Source organism: Patagioenas fasciata, chromosome 32 (genome assembly GCF_037038585.1).
Source record: "Patagioenas fasciata isolate bPatFas1 chromosome 32, bPatFas1.hap1, whole genome shotgun sequence".
Lineage (NCBI taxonomy): Eukaryota > Metazoa > Chordata > Aves > Columbiformes > Columbidae > Patagioenas > Patagioenas fasciata.
Genome location: NC_092551.1, coordinates 3,684,900 through 3,705,771, shown reverse-complemented (window position 1 = coordinate 3,705,771; position 20,872 = coordinate 3,684,900). Strand labels below are relative to the sequence as shown.

General features: G+C 67.0%; 1 protein-coding gene across 1 annotated transcript; it reads right to left on the bottom strand.

Moving 5' to 3' along the window:
• Nucleotides 1-466: 466 nt before the first annotated feature.
• RFX1 (regulatory factor X1) lies at nt 467-20,259 on the bottom strand. Its single transcript, XM_071800635.1, has 20 exons — nt 20,182-20,259; nt 19,785-19,909; nt 19,383-19,735; nt 18,697-18,897; nt 18,492-18,592; nt 17,830-17,874; nt 17,657-17,730; nt 17,210-17,570; nt 15,807-15,988; nt 14,784-14,903; nt 13,215-13,330; nt 12,109-12,227; nt 11,918-12,021; nt 11,683-11,834; nt 7,651-7,748; nt 6,650-6,799; nt 4,616-4,824; nt 2,913-3,066; nt 2,173-2,218; nt 467-1,344 (listed from the first exon to the last, which is right to left on the bottom strand). The coding sequence occupies exons 1-20, from the start codon at nt 20,257-20,259 to the stop codon at nt 1,184-1,186; spliced, it is 2,949 nt and encodes a 982-aa protein (XP_071656736.1). The 3' UTR covers nt 467-1,183.
• Between the last annotated feature and the right edge of the window lie 613 nt (nt 20,260-20,872).

Below are 20,872 nucleotides of genomic sequence, written 5' to 3'. Positions count from 1 at the left end.
CCTTGTGTCCCCCCCCTTTCCCCCCCTTATGTCCCCCCCTTATGTCCCCCTTGTGTCCCCCCCCGTGTCCCCCCCACTCTGTGTATCCCCCCATTATGTCCCCCCGACTCTGTGTGTCCCCCCCTTATGTCCCCCCCCTTGTCCCCCATGTCCCCCCACCTTGTATTCCCCCCCCACTCCGTGTGTCCCCCCTTGTGTCCCCCCCTTGCCCCCCCCACTCCGTGTGTCCCCCCTTGTGTCCCCCCTTTGCCCCCCCCACTCCGTGTGTCCCCCCCTTATGTCCCCCCCTTGCCCCCCCCACTCCGTGTGTCCCCCCCTTATGTCCCCCCCCTTGTCCCCCCTGTGTCCCCCCCCCTTCCCCCTGAGTCGCCTCCCCCCCCGCCGTGTCCCTTACCCCCGCGCCCCCCCGCGCCCCCCCGTGCCCCCCCCGTGCCCCCCCCGTGCCCCCCCCATCCACGGGCGGGGCTCAAAGACCAGGGCGGATTTTACTTCTCTTTAGAAAGAACTACAAAAGGTAGAAAACAGCGTCTGCGGGGGGGGCACGGCGGGGGGGGCACACACGCACACACACACGGGGGGGCCCGCCCCGCCCCCCCCGCGCCACGAAGCACAGAATTCATCGAAAACCGGAATAGCTGGGGGGGGGGGGGCTGAAGCGCGGGGGGGCCCTTCATGCGGGGGGGGAGGGGCTGGTGTAAGGCAGCGGGGGCGGGGGGGGCGTTTGGCACTGGGAGGGGGGGGGCGGGGGGCTGTGGGGGGGTCACCCCCCCCAACGTTGTGCCGGGGGGGGGGGCAGCGTCTGGGCTCTCTGTGCCCCCCCCCACGTTCTCTGTGCCCCCCCCGGGGTGGTTTTGTGTGTCCCCCCCGTTACCCCCCCAAGGGTCCCGAAATCGCGCCCCCCCCCCGGGGGGGAGGGACCATCCCCAAATCCTGCGCTTCCCTTTGTGGGACCCCCCCCCGCACCCCCCAACCCCCAGGCCGGGGGTGTCGCCCCCCCCCCCCAAATCTGTCCCCGCGGGGGGGGGGGCGGGGGGGCTTTGGCACAGGGTCCCGGCCCGGCTTAAGGCACAATTGTCACCGCTGAGCGACCCCCCCGGCCCCCCCGGGAAGCTGCGGGGCGGGGGGGGACGGGGGGCCCGGGCGGGGGTGTAAGCGCGGGGGGCGTTACCGGCGGGGGGGCCCCTCAGCTGGAGGGCAGCGCCTGCACGAAGAGGCCGCGGTCGGTGCGGGGCAGTTTGGCCGGGGGGGGCTCCAGGGGGGCGGGGGGCAGCGCCGGCCCCTCCCCCAGCGGCAGCTCCTGGGGCAGCTCCTCCTCGCTCTCCTCGTCCTCCTCTTCCTCCTCATCTGGGGGGGGGGACAGTGGGGATGGGGGGGGGCGCCACCAGGACCCCCCCCCCCCCCCAAACCCTGCTGTGGCAACGAGCTGAGCAGAGCTGCCCTCAGTAGGCTCCAGAGTTAACGCACGTGCGTGTGTCTGTGTCTGTGCGCACAGAGGTGCCATCAGTAGGTTTCAGAGTTAACACACGCACACAGAGGGGGGGACACACACTCTCCACTGCCATCAGTAGGTTTCAGAGTTAACACACACACTCTCTCCACTGCCATCAGTAGGGTCCAGAGTTAACACACACACACTCTCCACTGCCATCAGGAGGTTCCAGAGTTAACACACACACACTCTCCACTGCCATCATTAGGTTCCAGAGTTAACACACACACTCTCTCCACTGCCATCATTAGGTTCCAGAGTTAACACACACACACTCTCCACTGCCATCAGTAGGTTTCAGAGTTAACACACGCACTCCATTTCTCTCCACTGCCATCATTAGGTTTCAGGGTTAACACCCACACACACACCCACACACCCACACACACACACACACTCAGGTTCTCTCCGCTGCCATCATTAGGTTTCAGGGTTAACACACACACACACACACACACACACACACACACACTCAGGTTCTCTCCGCTGCCATCATTAGGTTTCAGGGTTAACACACACACACACACACACACACACACACACACACTCAGGTTCTCTCCGCTGCCATCATTAGGTTTCAGGGTTAACACACACACACACACACTCAGGTTCTCTCCACTGCCATCATTAGGTTTCAGGGTTAACACGCAGCCAGCGCGCCCGGGTGGGGAAGGGTCCGGTACCTTTCTCCGCATCCAGCGCGTTGAAGGAGCTGCTCAGGTTGGCGAACTGCGGGGGAGAGCGGCCGTCAGCCCGGGGGGGCCCCCCGTGTCCCCATGTCCCCCCGTGTCCCTACATCCCCATACCTCCGCCATGACGGCGATGGGGCTCCCCCAGGCAGTACATGTACTCGTGGTACTGGGGGGTGTCCCCCGTGTCCCCCCTGCCCCGTGTGTCCCCTGTGTGTCCCCGCAATGTCCCCCTGGCCCCGTGTGTCCCCCCGTGTGTCCCCCTATGTCCCCCCCGTGTCCCCTACCTCCCCCATGACAGCGATGGGGCTCCCCCAGGCAGTACATGTACTCGTGGTGCTGGGGGGTGTCCCCCGTGTCCCCCTGGCCCTGTGTGTCCCCTGTGTGTCCCCCTATGCCCCCCTGTGTCCCCCCGTGTCCCCGTGTCTCCTACCTCCCCCATGACGGCGATGGGGCTCCCCCAGGCAGTACATGTACTCGTGGTACTGGGGGGTGTCCCCTGTGTCCCCCCGGCCCCATGTGTCCCCTGTGTGTCCCCCCGTGTCCCCATGTCCCCCCATGTCCCCCCGTGTCCCTACCTCCCCCATGACGGCGATGGGGCTCCCCCAGGCAGTACATGTACTCGTGGTGCTGGGGGGTGTCCCCCGTGTCCCCCCGGCCCCGTGTGTCCCCTGTGTGTCCCCCCGTGTCCCCCCGGCCCCGTGTGTCCCCTGTGTGTCCCCCCGTGTCCCCACCTCCCCCATGACGGCGATGGGGCTCTGGCCGCGCGCCCGCGCCACGCGCTGCTCCACCAGGTAGTACATGTACTCGTCATAGAGCAGGCGGATGAGGTGGAAGGAGCCGAAGGACGCGGCGCTGCGCAGGGTGAGGTCGCGGATCACCATGGAGCTGGGGGGACAGGGACGGGGACGGGGGCGTCACCGCGGGGGGACATGGGGACGCCCCAGCCGTGGGACAAGGGGAGACAAGGAAGGACGTGGGGGGACATGATGGGGGACGTGGGTCAGGTCGCGGATCAGCATGGAGCTGGGGGGAACAGGGACAGGGGGGTCACCGTGGGGGGACAAGGGGGTCACTGCGGGGGGACAGGGGGGACAAGGGGGTCACTGCGGGGGGACATGGGGACGCCCCAGCCGTGGGACATGGGGAGACAAAGAAGGACGTGGGGGGACATGATGGGGGACGTGGGTCAGGTCGCGGATCACCATGGAGCTGGGGGGGACAGGGACAGGGGGGTCACCACCGGGGGACAGGGGGACATGGGGTCACTGCGGGGGGACATGGGGACAGGGCGTCACCGCAGGGGGACATGGGGACACCCCAGCCATGGGACATGGTGGGACACAGAAGGACCTGGGGGGACGTGGGTCAGGTTGCGGATCAGCATGGAGCTGTGGGGGACACGGGGACAGGGGGGACACCGCGGGGGGACACGGGGACAGGGGGAGTCACCGTGGGGGACATGGGGACAGGGGGAGTCGCCATGGGGGGACTTTGGGACACCCCAGCCGTGGGACATGGGGGGACAGAGGAGGACTTGGGGGGACATGATGGGGGACGTGGGTCGGGTCGAGGATCAGCATGGAGCTCTGGGGGGGCACGGGGACATGGGGGGGTCACTGCAGGGGGGACAATGCGGGGAGGACACAGGGAGGTGACAGAGGTGACACGGGGAGGTGACAGAGGTGACATTGCCTGTAGAAGGAGCACTTGAGCAGGAAGCGCTTGGCGTGGCATGGAGGGACAAGAGGGAGGTCTGGGGACACTGGGGTGACACAGGTGACATGGGGGTGACAGGGGGAGGTGACAGAGGTGACATTGCCTGTAGAAGGAGCACTTGAGCAGGAAGTGCTTGGCGTGGCATGGGGGGACAAAAGGGAGGTCTGGGGACACTGGGGTGGCACAGGTGACATGGGGGTGACAGGGGGAGGTGACAGAGGTGACATTGCCTGTAGAAGGAGCACTTGAGCAGGAAGCGCTTGGCGTGGCAGCGTGGGGGACACGGGGGGGACACGGGGGAGGTTTGGGGACTCTGGGGTGACACGGGGAGGTGACAGAGGTGACAGGGGGAGGTGACAGAGGTGACGGGGGGGTGACATGGGGTGACGTTACCTGTAGAAGGACCACTTGAGCAGGAAGCGCTTGGCGTGGCACAGCAGCGTGGGGGGACACGGGGGTGACACGGGGGAGGTTTGGGGACACAGGGAGGTGACAGAGGTGACAGGGGAAGGTGACAGAGGTGCCGTTACCTGTACAAGGACCACCTGAGCAGGAAGCGCTTGGCGTGGCGCGGCAGTGTGGGGGGACATGGGGGTGACACAGGTGACACGGGGGAGGTTTGGGGACACAGGGAGGTGACACAGGTGACAGGGGGAGGTGACAGAGGTGACAGGGGGAGGTGACAGAGGTGACGGGGGGTGACATGGGGTGACGTTACCTGTAGAAGGACCACTTGAGCAGGAAGCGCTTGGCGTGGCGCGGCAGGGCCGCGGAGCCCAGGTGGGGGCGCAGCACCCGCCCCACCACCCCGTCCAGCCAGGCCGCCCACTGCTCCAGCGAGTGCTGCTGCTGCAGCGTGGCCTTGAAGTCCTGCTCCAGGCGCGAGACCAGGCCCGCGCGGCACCGGCACACCCAGGACGCCTGCTCCTGCGGGGGGACATGGGGACATTGGGGACATGGGGACAGCACTGGGGACAGGGGTCAGACCCGCACCGGCACACCCAGGACGCCTGCTCCTGCGGGGGGACATGGGGACAGCGTTGGGGACATGGGGACAGGGGTCAGACCCGCACCGGCACACCCAGGACGCCTGCTCCTGCGGGGGGGGACATGGGGACATGGGGACAGCGTTGGGGACATGGGGACAGGGGTCAGAGCCGCACCGGCACACCCAGGACGCCTGCTCCTGCATCAGGGGACATGGGGACATTGGGGACATGGGGACAGCACTGGGGACAGGGGTCAGACCCGCACCGGCACACCCAGGACGCCTGCTCCTGCGGGGGGACATGGGGACAGCATTGGGGACATGGGGACGGGGGTCAGACCCGCACCGGCACACCCAGGACGCCTGCTCCTGCATCGGGGGGACATGGGGACAGCGTTGGGGACATGGGGACAGGGGTCAGACCCGCACCGGCACACCCAGGACGCCTGCTCCTGCATCAGGGGACATGGGGACAGCGTTGGGGACATGGGGACAGGGGTCAGACCCGCACCGGCACACCCAGGACGCCTGCTCCTGCATCGGGGGGGGACATGGGGACAGCGTTGGGGACATGGGGACAGGGGTCAGACCCGCACCGGCACACCCAGGACGCCTGCTCCTGCATCGGGGGGACATGGGGACAGCGTTGGGGACATGGGGACAGGGGTCAGACCCGCACCGGCACACCCAGGACACCTGCTCCTGCGGGGGGACATGGGGACAGCGTTGGGGACATGGGGACAGGGGTCAGACCCGCACCGGCACACCCAGGACGCCTGCTCCTGCATGGGGACATGGGGACATTGGGGACATGGGGACATGGGGACAGCATTGGGGACATGGGGACAGCACTGGGGACAGGGGTCAGACCCGCACCGGCACACCCAGGACACCTGCTCCTGGGGACATTGGGGACATTGGGGACATGGGGACATGGGGGACATGGGTCAGACCCGCACCGGCACACCCAGGACGCCTGCTCCTGGGGACATTTGGGACATGGGGACATGGGGACATGGGGGACCTAGGTCAGACCCGCACCGGCACACCCAGGACACCTGCTCCTGGGGACATTGGGGACATGGGGACATGGGGACATTGGGGACATTTGGGACATGGGGGACCTAGGTCAGACCCGCACCGGCACACCCAGGACGCCTGCTCCTGGGGACACCAGGGACATGGGGACACCAGCCCCATGTGGCACTGGCACAACCACAACAGCTGCTCCTGGGGCCATGGGGACACACAGGGCCATGGGTCAGACCCACAGCAGGGGCTCAGACCCATAGTGGGGAAGTTCAGACCCACAGTGGGGGAGTTCAGACCCACAGCAGGGGTTCAGACCCACAGCAGGGGGTTCAGAGCCATAATGGGGGGATCAGACCCATAGCAGAGGGTTCAGACCCATAGCAGGGTTTCAGATCCACAGTGTGGGGCTCAGACCCATAGCGGGGGTTCAGACCCACAGCAGGGGGTTCAGAGCCATAATGGGGGGATCAGACCCATAGCGGAGGGTTCAGACCCATAGCAGGGTTTCAGACCCACAGTGGGGGGCTCAGACCCACAGCAGGGGCTCAGACCCACAGTGGGGGGGTCAGACCTGCAGCGGGGACTGGGACCCCCAACCTGGAGCCACCTCACCTGTATTCCGGGCGCTCCCCGCGCCCCCCTCTCCATCACTTCCCCAGTGCTTGCTCCCACACCTCGGCCCAGCCCCCCCGCCCCCGGGGGTCGCCCCAGGCGCCGTGCGGGGGGCGCTACCTGCACGTTGGCGAAGTCGACGCGGTTGAGGTCGCTGAGCATCTGGTTGATCTGCGCCGTGTTCTGCAGCACCGCGCGCGCCGCCTGCGCCAGGTGGTTCAGCGACGTGTAGCGCCGCAGCGTCTGCGCAAAGGCACCGGCGGCCGCCACCTGCAACGCAGCGCGGGGCTGGCTGGGGGGGGGGGCTGGTGTGGGGTGGGGGTCCAGCCGTGGGGTGGGGGCTGGCTGTGGGGTGGGGGCCGGCTGTGGGGTGGGGGGCTGGCTGTGGGGTGGGGGTCCAGCCATGGGGTGGGGGGCTGGCTGTGGGGTGGGGGCCGGCTGTGGGGTGGGGGTCCAGCCATGGGGTGGGGGGCTGGCTGTGGGGTGGGGGCTGGCTGTGGGGTGGGGGGCTGGCTGTGGGGTGGGGGTCCAGCCATGGGGTGGGGGGCTGGCTGTGGGGGGGGGGCTGGCTGTGGGGTGGGGGGCTGGCTGTGGGGTGGGGGGCCGGCTGTGGGGTGGGGAGCTGGTTGTGGGGTGGGGGTCCAGCCGTGGGGTGGGGGGCCGGCTGTGGGGTGGGGGGCTGGCTATGAGTTGGGGGTCCAGCCATGGGGTGGGGGTCCGGCTGTGGGTTGAGGGTCTGGCTGTGGGTTGGGGGGCCGGCTGTGGTGCTGGGGGTGTGGGTTGGGGTCTGGCCATGGGCGGGGGTCCAGCCGTGGGTTGGGGGTCCGGCTGTGGGTTGGGGGTCCGGCTGTGGGTTGAGGGTCTGGCCGTGGGGTGGGGGGCCGGCTGTGGTGCTGGGGGTGTGGGTTGGGGTCTGGCCACAGGCGGGGGTCCAGCCGTGGGGTGGGGGTCCAGCCGTGGGTTGGGGGTCCAGCCGTGGGTTGGGGGTCTGGCTGTGGGTTGAGGTCCGGCCACAGGTTGGGGGCACAGGTTGGGGGTTCGGCTGCGGGTTGGGGGCGCGGGCTGGGGGTCCGGCCGTGGGGCGGGGGTCCCGGGGTCCCGGGGTCCGGCGGCGGGGGCACCTTGACGCGGACCATCTCCTCGGGGATGTTGACCATGGCGCCCGTCAGCCAGCTCTCCAGGCTCTTGGCGAAGTTGCGGACGGCCTGGGTCAAGGCACCTGCGGCAGCGCGGGGCGCTCAGCGCGGGGCGCTCAGCGCGGGGTGCTCAGCACGGGGCGCAAATGGGGAGCACGGGGCGCTCAGCGCGGGGTGCTCAGCGCGGGGCGCTCAGCGCGGGGTGCTCAGCACAGGGTGCTCAGCACAGAGTGCAAATGGGGAGCATGGGGCGCTCAGCGCGGGGCACAAATGGGGAGCACAGGGCGCTCAGTGCGGGGCGCTCATCGGGGATGGGGGGTCCAGGGGTTCATGGGGGGATCAGGGGGTTTGGGGGTGTAGGGGGGTTTGGGGTCACTCACTGGGGATGGGCCGCAGCACATCGGGGATGAGCATGGGGGGTTCGGGGGGATTTGGGGGGATTTGGGGGTTTGGGGTCACTCACTGGGGATGGGCCGCAGCACATCGGGGATGAGCATGGGGGGTTCTGGGGGATTTGGGGGGATTTGGGGTTTGGGGTCACTCACTGGGGATGGGCCGCAGCACATCGGGGATGAGCATGGGGGGTTCTGGGGGATTTGGGGGGATTTGGGGTTTGGGGTCACTCACTGGGGATGGGCCGCAGCACATCGGGGATGAGCATGGGGGGTTCGGGGGGATTTGGGGGGATTTGGGGTTTGGGGTCACTCACTGGGGATGGGCCGCAGCACATCGGGGATGAGCATGGGGGGTTCTGGGGGATTTGGGGGGATTTGGGGTGTGGGGTCACTCACTGGGGATGGGCCGCAGCACATCGGGGATGAGCATGGGGGGTTCGGGGGGATTTGGGGGTTTGGGGTCACTCACTGGGGATGGGCCGCAGCACATCGGGGATGAGCATGGGGGGTTCTGGGGGATTTGGGGGGATTTGGGGTGTGGGGTCACTCACTGGGGATGGGCCGCAGCACATCGGGGATGAGCATGGGGGGTTCGGGGGGATTTGGGGGGATTTGGGGTTTGGGGTCACTCACTGGGGATGGGCCGCAGCACATCGGGGATGAGCATGGGGGGTTCTGGGGGATTTGGGGGGATTTGGGGTGTGGGGTCACTCACTGGGGATGGGCCGCAGCACATCGGGGATGAGCATGGGGGGTTCGGGGGGATTTGGGGTGATTTGGGGTTTGGGGTCACTCACTGGGGATGGGCCGCAGCACATCGGGGATGAGCATGGGGGGTTCTGGGGGATTTGGGGTGTGGGGTCACTCACTGGGGATGGGCCGCAGCACATCGGGGATGAGCATGGGGGGTTCGGGGGGATTTGGGGGGATTTGGGGTTTGGGGTCACTCACTGGGGATGGGCCGCAGCACATCGGGGATGAGCATGGGGGGTTCGGGGGGATTTGGGGGGATTTGGGGTCACTCACTGGGGATGGGCCGCAGCACATCGGGGATGAGCATGGGGGGTTCGGGGGGATTTGGGGGGATTTGGGGTCACTCACTGGGGATGGGCCGCAGCACATCGGGGATGAGCATGGGGGGTTCGGGGGGATTTGGGGGGATTTGGGGTTTGGGGTCACTCACTGGGGATGGGCCGCAGCACATCGGGGATGAGCATGGGGGGTTCTGGGGGATTTGGGGGGATTTGGGGTGTGGGGTCACTCACTGGGGATGGGCCGCAGCACATCGGGGATGAGCATGGGGGGTTCGGGGGGATTTGGGGGTTTGGGGTCACTCACTGGGGATGGGCCGCAGCACATCGGGGATGAGCATGGGGGGTTCTGGGGGATTTGGGGGATTTGGGGTGTGGGGTCACTCACTGGGGATGGGCCGCAGCACATCGGGGATGAGCATGGGGGGTTCTGGGGGATTTGGGGGGATTTGGGGTGTGGGGTCACTCACTGGGGATGGGCCGCAGCACATCGGGGATGAGCATGGGGGGTTCGGGGGGATTTGGGGGGATTTGGGGTTTGGGGTCACTCACTGGGGATGGGCCGCAGCACATCGGGGATGAGCATGGGGGGTTCTGGGGGATTTGGGGGGATTTGGGGTGTGGGGTCACTCACTGGGGATGGGCCGCAGCACATCGGGGATGAGCATGGGGGGTTCGGGGGGATTTGGGGTGATTTGGGGTTTGGGGTCACTCACTGGGGATGGGCCGCAGCACATCGGGGATGAGCATGGGGGGTTCTGGGGGATTTGGGGTGTGGGGTCACTCACTGGGGATGGGCCGCAGCACATCGGGGATGAGCATGGGGGGTTCGGGGGGATTTGGGGGGATTTGGGGTTTGGGGTCACTCACTGGGGATGGGCCGCAGCACATCGGGGATGAGCATGGGGGGTTCGGGGGGATTTGGGGGGATTTGGGGTCACTCACTGGGGATGGGCCGCAGCACATCGGGGATGAGCATGGGGGGTTCGGGGGGATTTGGGGGGATTTGGGGTCACTCACTGGGGATGGGCCGCAGCACATCGGGGATGAGCATGGGGGGTTCGGGGGGATTTGGGGGGATTTGGGGTTTGGGGTCACTCACTGGGGATGGGCCGCAGCACATCGGGGATGAGCATGGGGGGTTCGGGGGGATTTGGGGGGATTTGGGGTCACTCACTGGGGATGGGCCGCAGCACATCGGGGATGAGCATGGGGGGTTCTGGGGGATTTGGGGTCACTCACTGGGGATGGGCCGCAGCACATCGGGGATGAGCATGGGGGGTTCGGGGGGATTTGGGGGGATTTGGGGTTTGGGGTCACTCACTGGGGATGGGCCGCAGCACATCGGGGATGAGCATGGGGGGTTCTGGGGGATTTGGGGGGATTTGGGGTGTGGGGTCACTCACTGGGGATGGGCCGCAGCACATCGGGGATGAGCATGGGGGGTTCTGGGGGATTTGGGGGGATTTGGGGTTTGGGGTCACTCACTGGGGATGGGCCGCAGCACATCGGGGATGAGCATGGGGGGTTCGGGGGGATTTGGGGGGATTTGGGGTGTGGGGTCACTCACTGGGGATGGGCCGCAGCACATCGGGGATGAGCATGGGGGGTTCTGGGGGGATTTGGGGGGATTTGGGGTTTGGGGTCACTCACTGGGGATGGGCCGCAGCACATCGGGGATGAGCATGGGGGGTTCGGGGGGATTTGGGGGGATTTGGGGTGTGGGGTCACTCACTGGGGATGGGCCGCAGCACATCGGGGATGAGCATGGGGGGTTCTGGGGGATTTGGGGGGATTTGGGGTTTGGGGTCACTCACTGGGGATGGGCCGCAGCACATCGGGGATGAGCATGGGGGGTTCTGGGGGATTTGGGGTGTGGGGTCACTCACTGGGGATGGGCCGCAGCACATCGGGGATGAGCATGGGGGGTTCTGGGGGATTTGGGGGTTTGGGGTCACTCACTGGGGATGGGCCGCAGCACATCGGGGATGAGCATGGGGGGTTCGGGGGGATTTGGGGGGATTTGGGGTTTGGGGTCACTCACTGGGGATGGGCCGCAGCACATCGGGGATGAGCATGGGGGGTTTGGGGGGATTTGGGGGGATTTGGGGTTTGGGGTCACTCACTGGGGATGGGCCGCAGCACATCGGGGATGAGCATGGGGGGTTCGGGGGGATTTGGGGGGATTTGGGGTGTGGGGTCACTCACTGGGGATGGGCCGCAGCACATCGGGGATGAGCATGGGGGGTTCTGGGGGATTTGGGGGGATTTGGGGTGTGGGGTCACTCACTGGGGATGGGCCGCAGCACATCGGGGATGAGCATGGGGGGTTCGGGGGGATTTGGGGTGTGGGGTCACTCACTGGGGATGGGCCGCAGCACATCGGGGATGAGCATGGGGGGTTCGGGGGGATTTGGGGGGATTTGGGGTGTGGGGTCACTCACTGGGGATGGGCCGCAGCACATCGGGGATGAGCATGGGGGGTTCGGGGGGATTTGGGGGGATTTGGGGTTTGGGGTCACTCACTGGGGATGGGCCGCAGCACATTGGGGATGAGCATGGGGGGTTCGGGGGGATTTGGGGTCACTCACTGGGGATGGGCCGCAGCACATCGGGGATGAGCATCTCCACCAGCCCCTGGTAGAGCGCGTGGTCGCAGTCGCGCACCCAGCGCAGCAGCGGCTCGAACTTGGAGAGCAGCACCAGGCGGCCCTTGGGGAGCCGCTTCTCGGCCTCCTCGTGCCTTGGGGACAACGCTGGCGTCACCGCGGTGTCACCGGGGTGGGGGGGGGCGGGGGCCGCGTCCCCCACCCGCGGGGCACTCACGGCGCGGTGGCGTCGCCCGCCTGGCCCAGCCCGCAGCGCCAAAACGTCTTCCACAGCGTCTCCACCAGCGGGAACTGCAGGTTGATCATCACGTCCACGATGGCCTGGGGGGCGAGGGTGGGCTGAGTGGCGCTGGGGTGGGGTTGGGGGTTGGGGGGGGGTTTTTGGGGGGGTTTGGGGTTTGGGGTCACCTCGCAGTGCTCGCGGTACAGCAGCTGGAAGGCCTTGAGGTCCTCGGCGCCGGCGCCGTCGGGAAGCGGCTTCCCCTGCAGCTCCAGCGCCGGGAACTCGCCCAGAGGGCGGGAGGCGTCTATGGGGGGGTGGTTTGGGGGTTTAGGGGGTTTGGGGGGGTATTGGGGGGATTCGGGGGGATTTGGGGCGATTGGGAGGGATTTGAGGGGGCTTAGGGGGATTTGGGGGGATTGGGGGGACTGGGAGGGATTTGAGGGGGCTTAGGGGGATTTGGGGGGAATTGGGGGGACTGGGAGGGATTTGAGGGGGCTTAGGGGGATTTGGGGGGACTGGGGGGACTGGGAGGGATTTGAGGGGGCTTAGGGGGATTTGGGGGGAATTGGGGGGACTGGGAGGGATTTGAGGGGGCTTAGGGGGATTTGGGGGGACTGGGGGGACTGGGACATCTGGGGGGATTTGGCAGAGTGTGGGGGGATTTGGGGTGTTTGGGGGAGTTTTGGGGGGATTTGGGGGGAGTTTGGAGGGATTGGGGGGGTTTGGGAGTGTGGGGAGATTGGGGGAGAGTTTGGGGGTTTAGGGAGGATTTGGGGGAAATTTGGGGGGATTGGGGGGCATGGGGGCACTTGGTGATGTGGGGGGATTCGGGTGAATTTTGGGGGAGTTTAGGGGGGATTTGGGGGGATTGGGAGGGATTTGAGGGGGCTTAGGGGGGTTCAGAGGGGTTTGGGGGAGTGGGGGGGATTTGGGGGGATTTGGGACGGTTGGGGGGATTTGGCGAAGTGTGGGGCAATGCAGGGGGAGTTTGGGGGATTGGGGGGGATTAGGGGCGATTTGGGAGTGCAGGGAGATTGGGGGGGTTTGGGGGGTTAGGGGGCATTCGGGGGGAGTTTGGGGGCATTCCAGGGGGTTGGGGGCTTGGGGGAAGATGGGGGGTCCTGGGGGGGGGGGTTGGGGATACTCAAGGGTTTTGGGGGAGTTGGGGGCATTTTCATGGGGGTTTGGGGGGGTTGGCGGATTTGGGGTTTTCGGGGGGTTGGGGTTTTCGGGGGGGGTGGTGTTTTCGGGGGGTTTGGGGTTTTCGGGGGGTGACTCGGGGGTTTCTCACCCAGGAACTGCTGGTACTGCTGCACCTGGGCGCTGATGTCCGAGAGCCCGGGGGGGGGCTGGGGGGTCACCCCGTTGGTCACCCCCCCCCCCTCCACCTTCTGAATGGGCTTCAGCCTGGGGGGACACGGGGGGACACGGGGTCATGGGGGGGCACGGGGGGGGGACACGGGGGGGGGACACGGGGGGGGGACACGGGGGGGGCACGGGGGTCATGGGGGGGGGGACACGGGGGGTCATGGGGGGACATGGGGGGGCACAAAGGGGGTCATGGGGGGATATGGGGGCAGACATGGGGGGGCACGGGGGGATATGGGGGGGGACACAGGGGGACAAGGGGGGGACAACGGGGGGACACGGGGGTCATGGGGGGGGACATGGGGGGGATATGCAGGGTCATGGGGGGACACGGGGGGTCATGGGGGGGACATGGGGGGGGATATGGGGGGGACAAGGAGGGGACATGGTGGGGGGACATGGGGGGATATGGGGGGGGACACAGTGAGGGACATGGGGGGGTCACAGGGGGACACAGGGGGACATGGGGGGTACGGGGGGACATGGGGGGACATGGGGGGGGTCATGGGGGGACACGGGGGGGACATGGGGGTGACACGTGGGGGGACATGGGGGTCATGGGTGGATATGGGGGGGGACACAGTGGGGGACATGGGGGTCATGGGGGGGGTATGGGGGGGACATGGGGGGACATGGGGGTCATGGGGGCATATGGAGGGGACACGGGGGGACATGGTGGTGGGACACGGAGGCGGGGGGACATGGAGTGGGGGGGAACCATCAGTCACCCCCACGGCCCCAAATTTGGGGAAATAAATGGGGATTTGCTGAGTTCTTGGCAAAGAAATCACAGCAAAAGGCGATTTTGGGTGAAGCCAAGGGGGGGTTAACGAGCCCCCCCAACCCAGGGGTAATTAATTAATTAGGAATCATTCCAGGCAATCGATTTATCACCTGGGGCTGTAATTAGGAGAGCGCTAACGAAGCGCTCAGAACCGGAGGGGTCAGAGCCCAGAGGTGGAACGAGGGAAGGACCCGGGATTCGGTGCAGGGGAAGCGCTTGGGAAATGGGGATTTTCCCCCCAAAAAAGCAGAAGAAAGCGCGAAATCCCCAATTTCTTCACACGCCGGTGATTTTGGGGCGAAAACGCTGCCTTTTGGAGCAGAAACGAACGCTTGAGAAGCTCGGAAGGGGGCGGGGGGTTCGGACCCAACGCGGAGCGGCGTTCGCTGCCCTGTGTAACCCTCCTAGTGCTGTTCCTATGAGGGTGTGCGGGGTCAAACTGACGTTTTTTAACGCAAATATGGCAAAATACCCCAAAAACCGTTAAACTGCAGGGTGATGGGGCTGTAGCGCAACCCACAGTGGCGTTCGCTACCCCGTGTAACCCTCCTACCGCTCCTTCTGGCTGTGGCTCCATGCGGGCTCATGGGCTCAAGCACCCGTGTGTGAAGCGAATAGGGGGAAGTGCCCCCCCCCCAGCAGTAAAACCGTGGTGGGGGGGGTGGCTCGGCCCCCCCGTAGCGTCCGGTACCCGGGGGGGGGTCCTACCGCTGCTTTTGGGCGAAGGGCTGCTGGCGCATGGCCAGGTGCTGCTGGTCCTCCATGAGCCGCAGCAGCGGGGAGCTGCCCTTGATCCGCAGCCCGTAGTAGTGGTACTTGGAGTTACCCCTGCGAATTGGGGGGGTCAGGGGGTTAATGGGGGGTCCTGGGGGTCCCGGGGGTCCCAGGGAGCTGCCCTTGATCCGCAGCCCATAGTAGTGGTACTTGGAGTTACCCCTGTGAATTGGGGGGTCAGGGGGTTAATGGGGGGTCCTGGGGGTCCCAGGGAGCTGCCCTCGATCCGCAGCCTGTAGTAGTGGTACTTGGAGTTACCCCTGCGAATGGGGGGGGTCAGGGGGTTAATGGGGGGTCCTGGGGGTCCCAGGGGTCCCAGGGAGCTGCCCTTGATCCGCAGCCCGTAGTAGTGGTACTTGGAGTTACCCCTGCGAATGGGGGGGGTCAGGGGGTTAATGGGGGGTCCTGGGGGGGATCCTGGGGGTTAGTGGGGGGGTCCTGGGGGGGGTCAGGGGGTCCTGGGGTCCCAGGGAGCTGCCCTTGATCCACAGCCCGTAGCAGTGGTACTTGGAGTTACCCCTGCGAATTGGGGTGCATGGGGTTAATGGGGGGTCCTGGGGGGATCCTGGGGGTTAATGGGGGGTCCTGGGGCGATCCTGGGGGTTTATGGGGGTCCTGGGGGGGATCCTGGGGGTTAATGGGGGGGTCCTGGGGGGGTCAGGGGGTTAATGGGGGGGTCCTGGGGGGGATTAGGGGGTCCTGGGGGTCCCAGGGAGCTGCCCTTGATCCACAGCCCGTAGCAGTGGTACTTGGATTTACCCCTGTGAATTGGGGTGCATGGGGTTAATGGGGGGGTCAGGGGGTTAATGGGGGGTCCTGGGGGGGGTCAGGGGGTCCTGGGGTCCCAGGGAGCTGCCCTTGATCCGCAGCCCGTAGTAGTGGTACTTGGAGTTACCCCTGCGAATTGGGGTGCATGGGGTTAATGGGGGGGTCAGGGGGTGAATGGGGGGTCCGTACCTCGTCCCCAGGCGCCGGGTGCGCAGCCCCACGAAGACGGAGCGGATGAGCTTGCCGAAGGAGGCGGCGTTGACGGGCTCCAGCTTCTGCGCCTGGCAGTGCAGCAGGTAGTGGCAGTAGAGCGTGCTGCGCGGCAGGCTCACCCCCTCCGCCGCCTCGTAGTTCTCCAGCAGCCATTGAACCTGGGGGGGGAACACGGTGGGGGGGGTCAGACACGCCCTGTGCCCCGCCCGGATGCACCAAACCCCGCCCAAACCCCGCCCTGGGGCGTCGTCCCCATTGCAAACCCGTGGGACCCAAATTGGTGTGCGGTTCCCTTTAAATAGGTGGGAGGGGCATGGGGTGTTGGCCACACCCCGCCCGACCCCACCTGACCCCACCCAACCTCACCCGACCCCACCCAACCTCACCTGACCCCACCCAACCCCACCCTGGGCGTCATCCCCATTGCAGCCCCATGGGACCCAAATTGGTGTGTGGTTCCCTTTAAATAGGTGGGAGGGGCATGGGGTGTTGGCCACGCCCCACCTGACCCCGCCCGACCCCACCCTGGGGTGTCGTCCCCATTGCAGCCCCATGGGACCCAAATTAGTGTGTGGTTCCCTTTAAATAGGTGGGAGGGGCATGGGGTGTTGGCCACGCTCCACCCGACCCCACCCAACCCCACCCGACCCCACCCGACCTCACCCGACCCCACCCAACCTCACCCGACCCCACCCAACCTCACCCGACCCCACCCGACCCCACCCGACCTCACCCGACCTCACCCGACCCCACCCAACCCCACCCGACCCCACCCAACCTCACCTGACCCCACCCGACCCCACCCGACCTCACCTGACCCCACCCGACCCCACCAGACCTCACCCGACCCCACCCAGCCCCACCCAACCCCACCCGACCCCACCCGACCCCACCCTGGGCGTCGTCCCCATTCCAGCCCCATGTGCCCCAAAACCTCGTGTGTTTCCCTTTAAAGAGTTGGGTGTGGCACGGGGTGTTGGCCCCGCCCCCAGCCCCGCCCCCTGCCCCGCCCCTGGGGCCTCGGTCCATTCCAGGCCCCGTTTTCCCCCCAATTCTCACGGTTTCCCGCCACAATTTTGGGCTGGGCGGGGCACGGGGTGTCGGCCACAACCTCCCCCCCGTCCCTTTTGCCCAAAACCCCCCGTTTTCTCCCCAAAACCCCTTTGAGTGCCCCCCACCCCCTCCCTCCCCAAAACCTCCCAGTTTTGCCCCAATCAGGGCCAAACCCCTTTGAGTGCCCCCCCCACCACTCCCCCTCCCCAAACCTCCCAGTTTCTCCCCAATTCACCCCGTGGTGGGGGGACAGACCGGGACAGCCCCCCCCCCCCCAACCCCCTCCCTTTTTGCCCAAAACCCCCGGTTTTCGCCCCATTTCTCACCGTGACGGGAGAGGCGCGGGTGGTGTGTGAATAGGACTGGGCGCCCCCCCCCAGCACGTACCCCCCCTGGATGACGTAGGTGCCGCCGGGGGGGGGCGGGGCGGCGGCGGCGGCCGGGGGGGGCGCGGCAGGGGCGGCGGGGGGCGGGGGGGGGGCGCTCCCCAAAATGGGGCCCCCGCCCCCCGCCGCTGCCCCCCCGCCCCCCCCGGGGACGTAGACGGGGGGCGGGGCTTGCGAGCTTGGCGGGGGGGGGCTGGGCTGCACCGGGCCCCCCCCCGCGGCCGCCCCCCCCTCGTAATAAGCGGCGCCGGCGTTTGGGGTGTAAAGCGGCGTTTCGGCGAACGGGAACGAGCCCGAGCGGCTGGGGGGGGGAGAATGAGTCAAAGCGCGGGGGGAGCCAAGGGGGGGCTCCCCCACACTTCAATATTATGGGGGGGGATCACTCACATGGCGGCGGGGGGGTAGGAACCGTCGCCCCCCTCCACGTAGGGTGTGGGGTAAACGTGCGGCAGCGGCGTCACCTGGAGGGGGGGACACAAATGGGGGGGGTGTCACCTGGGGGGGGAGGGGGGCGACCCCCCCCCGCGCCCCCCCTGCCCCCCCCGCCCCACCCCGCTCACCTCCTGGGGTTTGGGGGCGGCGGCGCCGGTCGGTGCTGGGGAGCACTGGGGGGGGGGGGGAAACATGGGGGGGTCGGGGGGGTCCCCAAAACGGTGGGGGGGCACATGGGACCCCCCTGGGGTGGGAAACACCCCCCCCAGCCCCACCTTTTGCCCCATTTTGCCCGGTTTTGCCCCATTTCCCCCCACCCCGACCCCATTTTGCCCCATCCCCCCCGACCACATTTTACCCCATTCCCCCCATTTTATCACTTTTTACCCAATTTTGCCCCTTTTAGCCCATTTCCCACCCCCAAACCCCAGTTCTGCCCCATTTTACCTCATCGCCCCCACCCCACTTTTGCCCCATTTCCCCCACTTTTGCCCCATTTCTGCCCCATTTTACCTCATCCCCCACCCCACTTTTACCCCATTGCCCCCACTTTTACCCCATTTCCCCCACTTTTGCCCCATTTCTACCCCTTTTTACCCGTTTTACCCTATTTTCCCCTTTATTACCCATTTTGGCCAATATCCCCCATTTCTCACCCCGTTTTGCCCAATTCCTCCCCATTTCGCCCTGGTTTGCCCTTTTTTGCCCAATTTCACCCCATTTTCACCCCATTTTGCCCATTTTCGCCCCGTTTTGCCCGATTCCGCGCGGTTTCCCCCCCGTTCCCCACCTGGGTGCCCGGGACCCCCGGGCTGGGCCCGGCGGGGGGGGCGGCGGGGGGGGCGGGGCTTCCCTCGGCCACGCCCTCGCTGGCCCGCAGGGCGCTCTCGGCTTTGGGGAGAAAAACGGCAAAAACGGGTCAGGACGACGATGGGGGGGTGGGGAAGGGGGGGCGGTGGTTTTGGGGTGAAAAGCGGCGATTTCGGGGCGCTCACCCGACACGGTGACGACGATGAATTGTTGCGGGGGGGGCGCAGGGGGGGCGGGGGGCGGCGGGGGCGGGGCCTGGGGGGCGGGGCCTCCCGGGAGCTCCGCCCCGAAGGGGGTGGGAGCGGGAGGGGGTGGGGCTTGCTGCTGCTGCGATGACGTCAGCTCGGTGACGTAGGTCTGCGTTGCCATGGCGACGGGCGGCGAGCCTGAGGGGGGAGGTGGGGGAGGCAAAAATTGGGGTTGAAAAAGACAAATTAGGGGGGGGTGTCATCGTCTGACGTCACGGGGGTGACATCACGCAGGGGTCTGACGTCACGACGCCATGCCCCACCCACCCCCGTTGCCAGGCGACATCGGCCGCGCCTGCCGTGACATCATCGCCCCAGTGACGTCACCGCGTGACATCACCGCCCGCTCGCACGCCCGGGGGCGGGGGGGGCGGGGTCTCTTCCCCGCCGCGCGCCGCCATTGGCTCCCCCCGCCGCCCCGCCTTCCCCCATTGGCCCGCCCGCCCACCAATCGCCGGGGCGCGCGGCAGGCCCCGCCCCCTCCGGCCCCGGGCCCGGCTCCATCCCGGGGCCGCCGCCGCCGCCACCCGGCCCGGCCGCCCCCGTTCGCCCCCCGCCCGCCGCCCCCTCCCGCCGCCGCCCCTCCCGCCGCCGCCATCTTGCGCGGCACCGCTCGGACCCACCTGCCCGGGGCCGCCGCCGGGGCCCCGCGGGGCCTCGTCCCGGCCCGGGCGGGCGGCGGCGGCGACGGGGGAGCGGCGGGGGCGACGGGCGAGGGCGGCGGGGCCGGGCCGGGGCCGGTGCGCGGTCGCCACGGCGACCGTGGCTATGGCGCCCTCCGTGTTCCCTCACCGGGGCAACTGTTGCTACCCGCCTCGGCTGCGGGCGGGGCCGCCCGCGCGGCGCCCCGCCCCCCAGCGCCCATTGGCCCTCACCCACCGACGCCGCGCGCCGATAGGTCGCAGCGCGCGTCGCTCCGCGCGCCTCCCGCCCCGCCGACTCCCCATTGGCTGCGCCGCGCGTCCGTCGGCGCTTCCTGAGGGGGGCGGGGAGGGAGGGGCGGCGCGGGGAGCTGGCGGCTTCACATTGGCCGCTGCGGCTGCCGATCGGCGGGGGGGGCGGGCGCTCGGGCGCCGGCGCGGGGGCCGCCGGGAGGTGTAGTCCGAGCGCTCACGTCACGACCGCGTGACGTCAGCTCCGGGCCGGTTCCCTGAGGCCCCACGGGCCCGGAAGAGCCGGGGAGAACCCGAAAGACCCCGACGGGGCCCGAAAGACCCAGGCGGAGCTTGTACTGGGCTGTACTGGGCTGTACTGAGCTGTACTGGGGTGTACTGGGTTGTACTGGGCTGTACTGGGCTGTGTTAGAGCGTACTGGGCTGTACTGGGGTGTACTGGGCTGTACTGGGCTGTATTGGGTTGTACTGGGCTGTAATAGATTGTACTGGGCTGTAATAGATTGCACTGGGCTGTAATAGCCCATACTGGGCTGTACTGGATTGTACTGGGCTGTACTGGTTTGTACTGAGCTGTACTGGATTGTACTGGGCTGTAATAGCCCATACTGGGTTCTATTGGATTATACTGGGCTGTACTGGGCTGTAATAGCCCGTACTGGGCTGTACTGGGTTGTACCGGGCTGTACTGCACACGCAATGCACACACGATGCACACAAGATACACGCACAAATGCACACGCAATGCACACACGATGCACACAAGATGCACACACAAATGCACACGCAATGCACACAAGATGCACGCGCAAACACACATGCAATGCACACATGACGCACACAAGATACACGCACAAATGCACACGCAATGCACACACAAATGCACACGCAATGCATGCATGATGCATGCAGAAGTGCACACACGATGCACACACAAATGCACACACAGTGCACACATGATGCACGCGGAAACACACGTGATGCACACAGGATGCACACAAGATACACGCACAAATGCACACGGAATGCACACACGATACACACAAGATACACGCAGAAATGCACACACAATGCACCCAAGATACACGCACAATGCACTCATGATATGCACACAAATGCACATGCAATGCACACAGGATGTGCACACAAATGCACACGCAATGCACACAAGATGGATGCAGAAACGCACAGGGGATGCACACACAATGCACACAAAATGC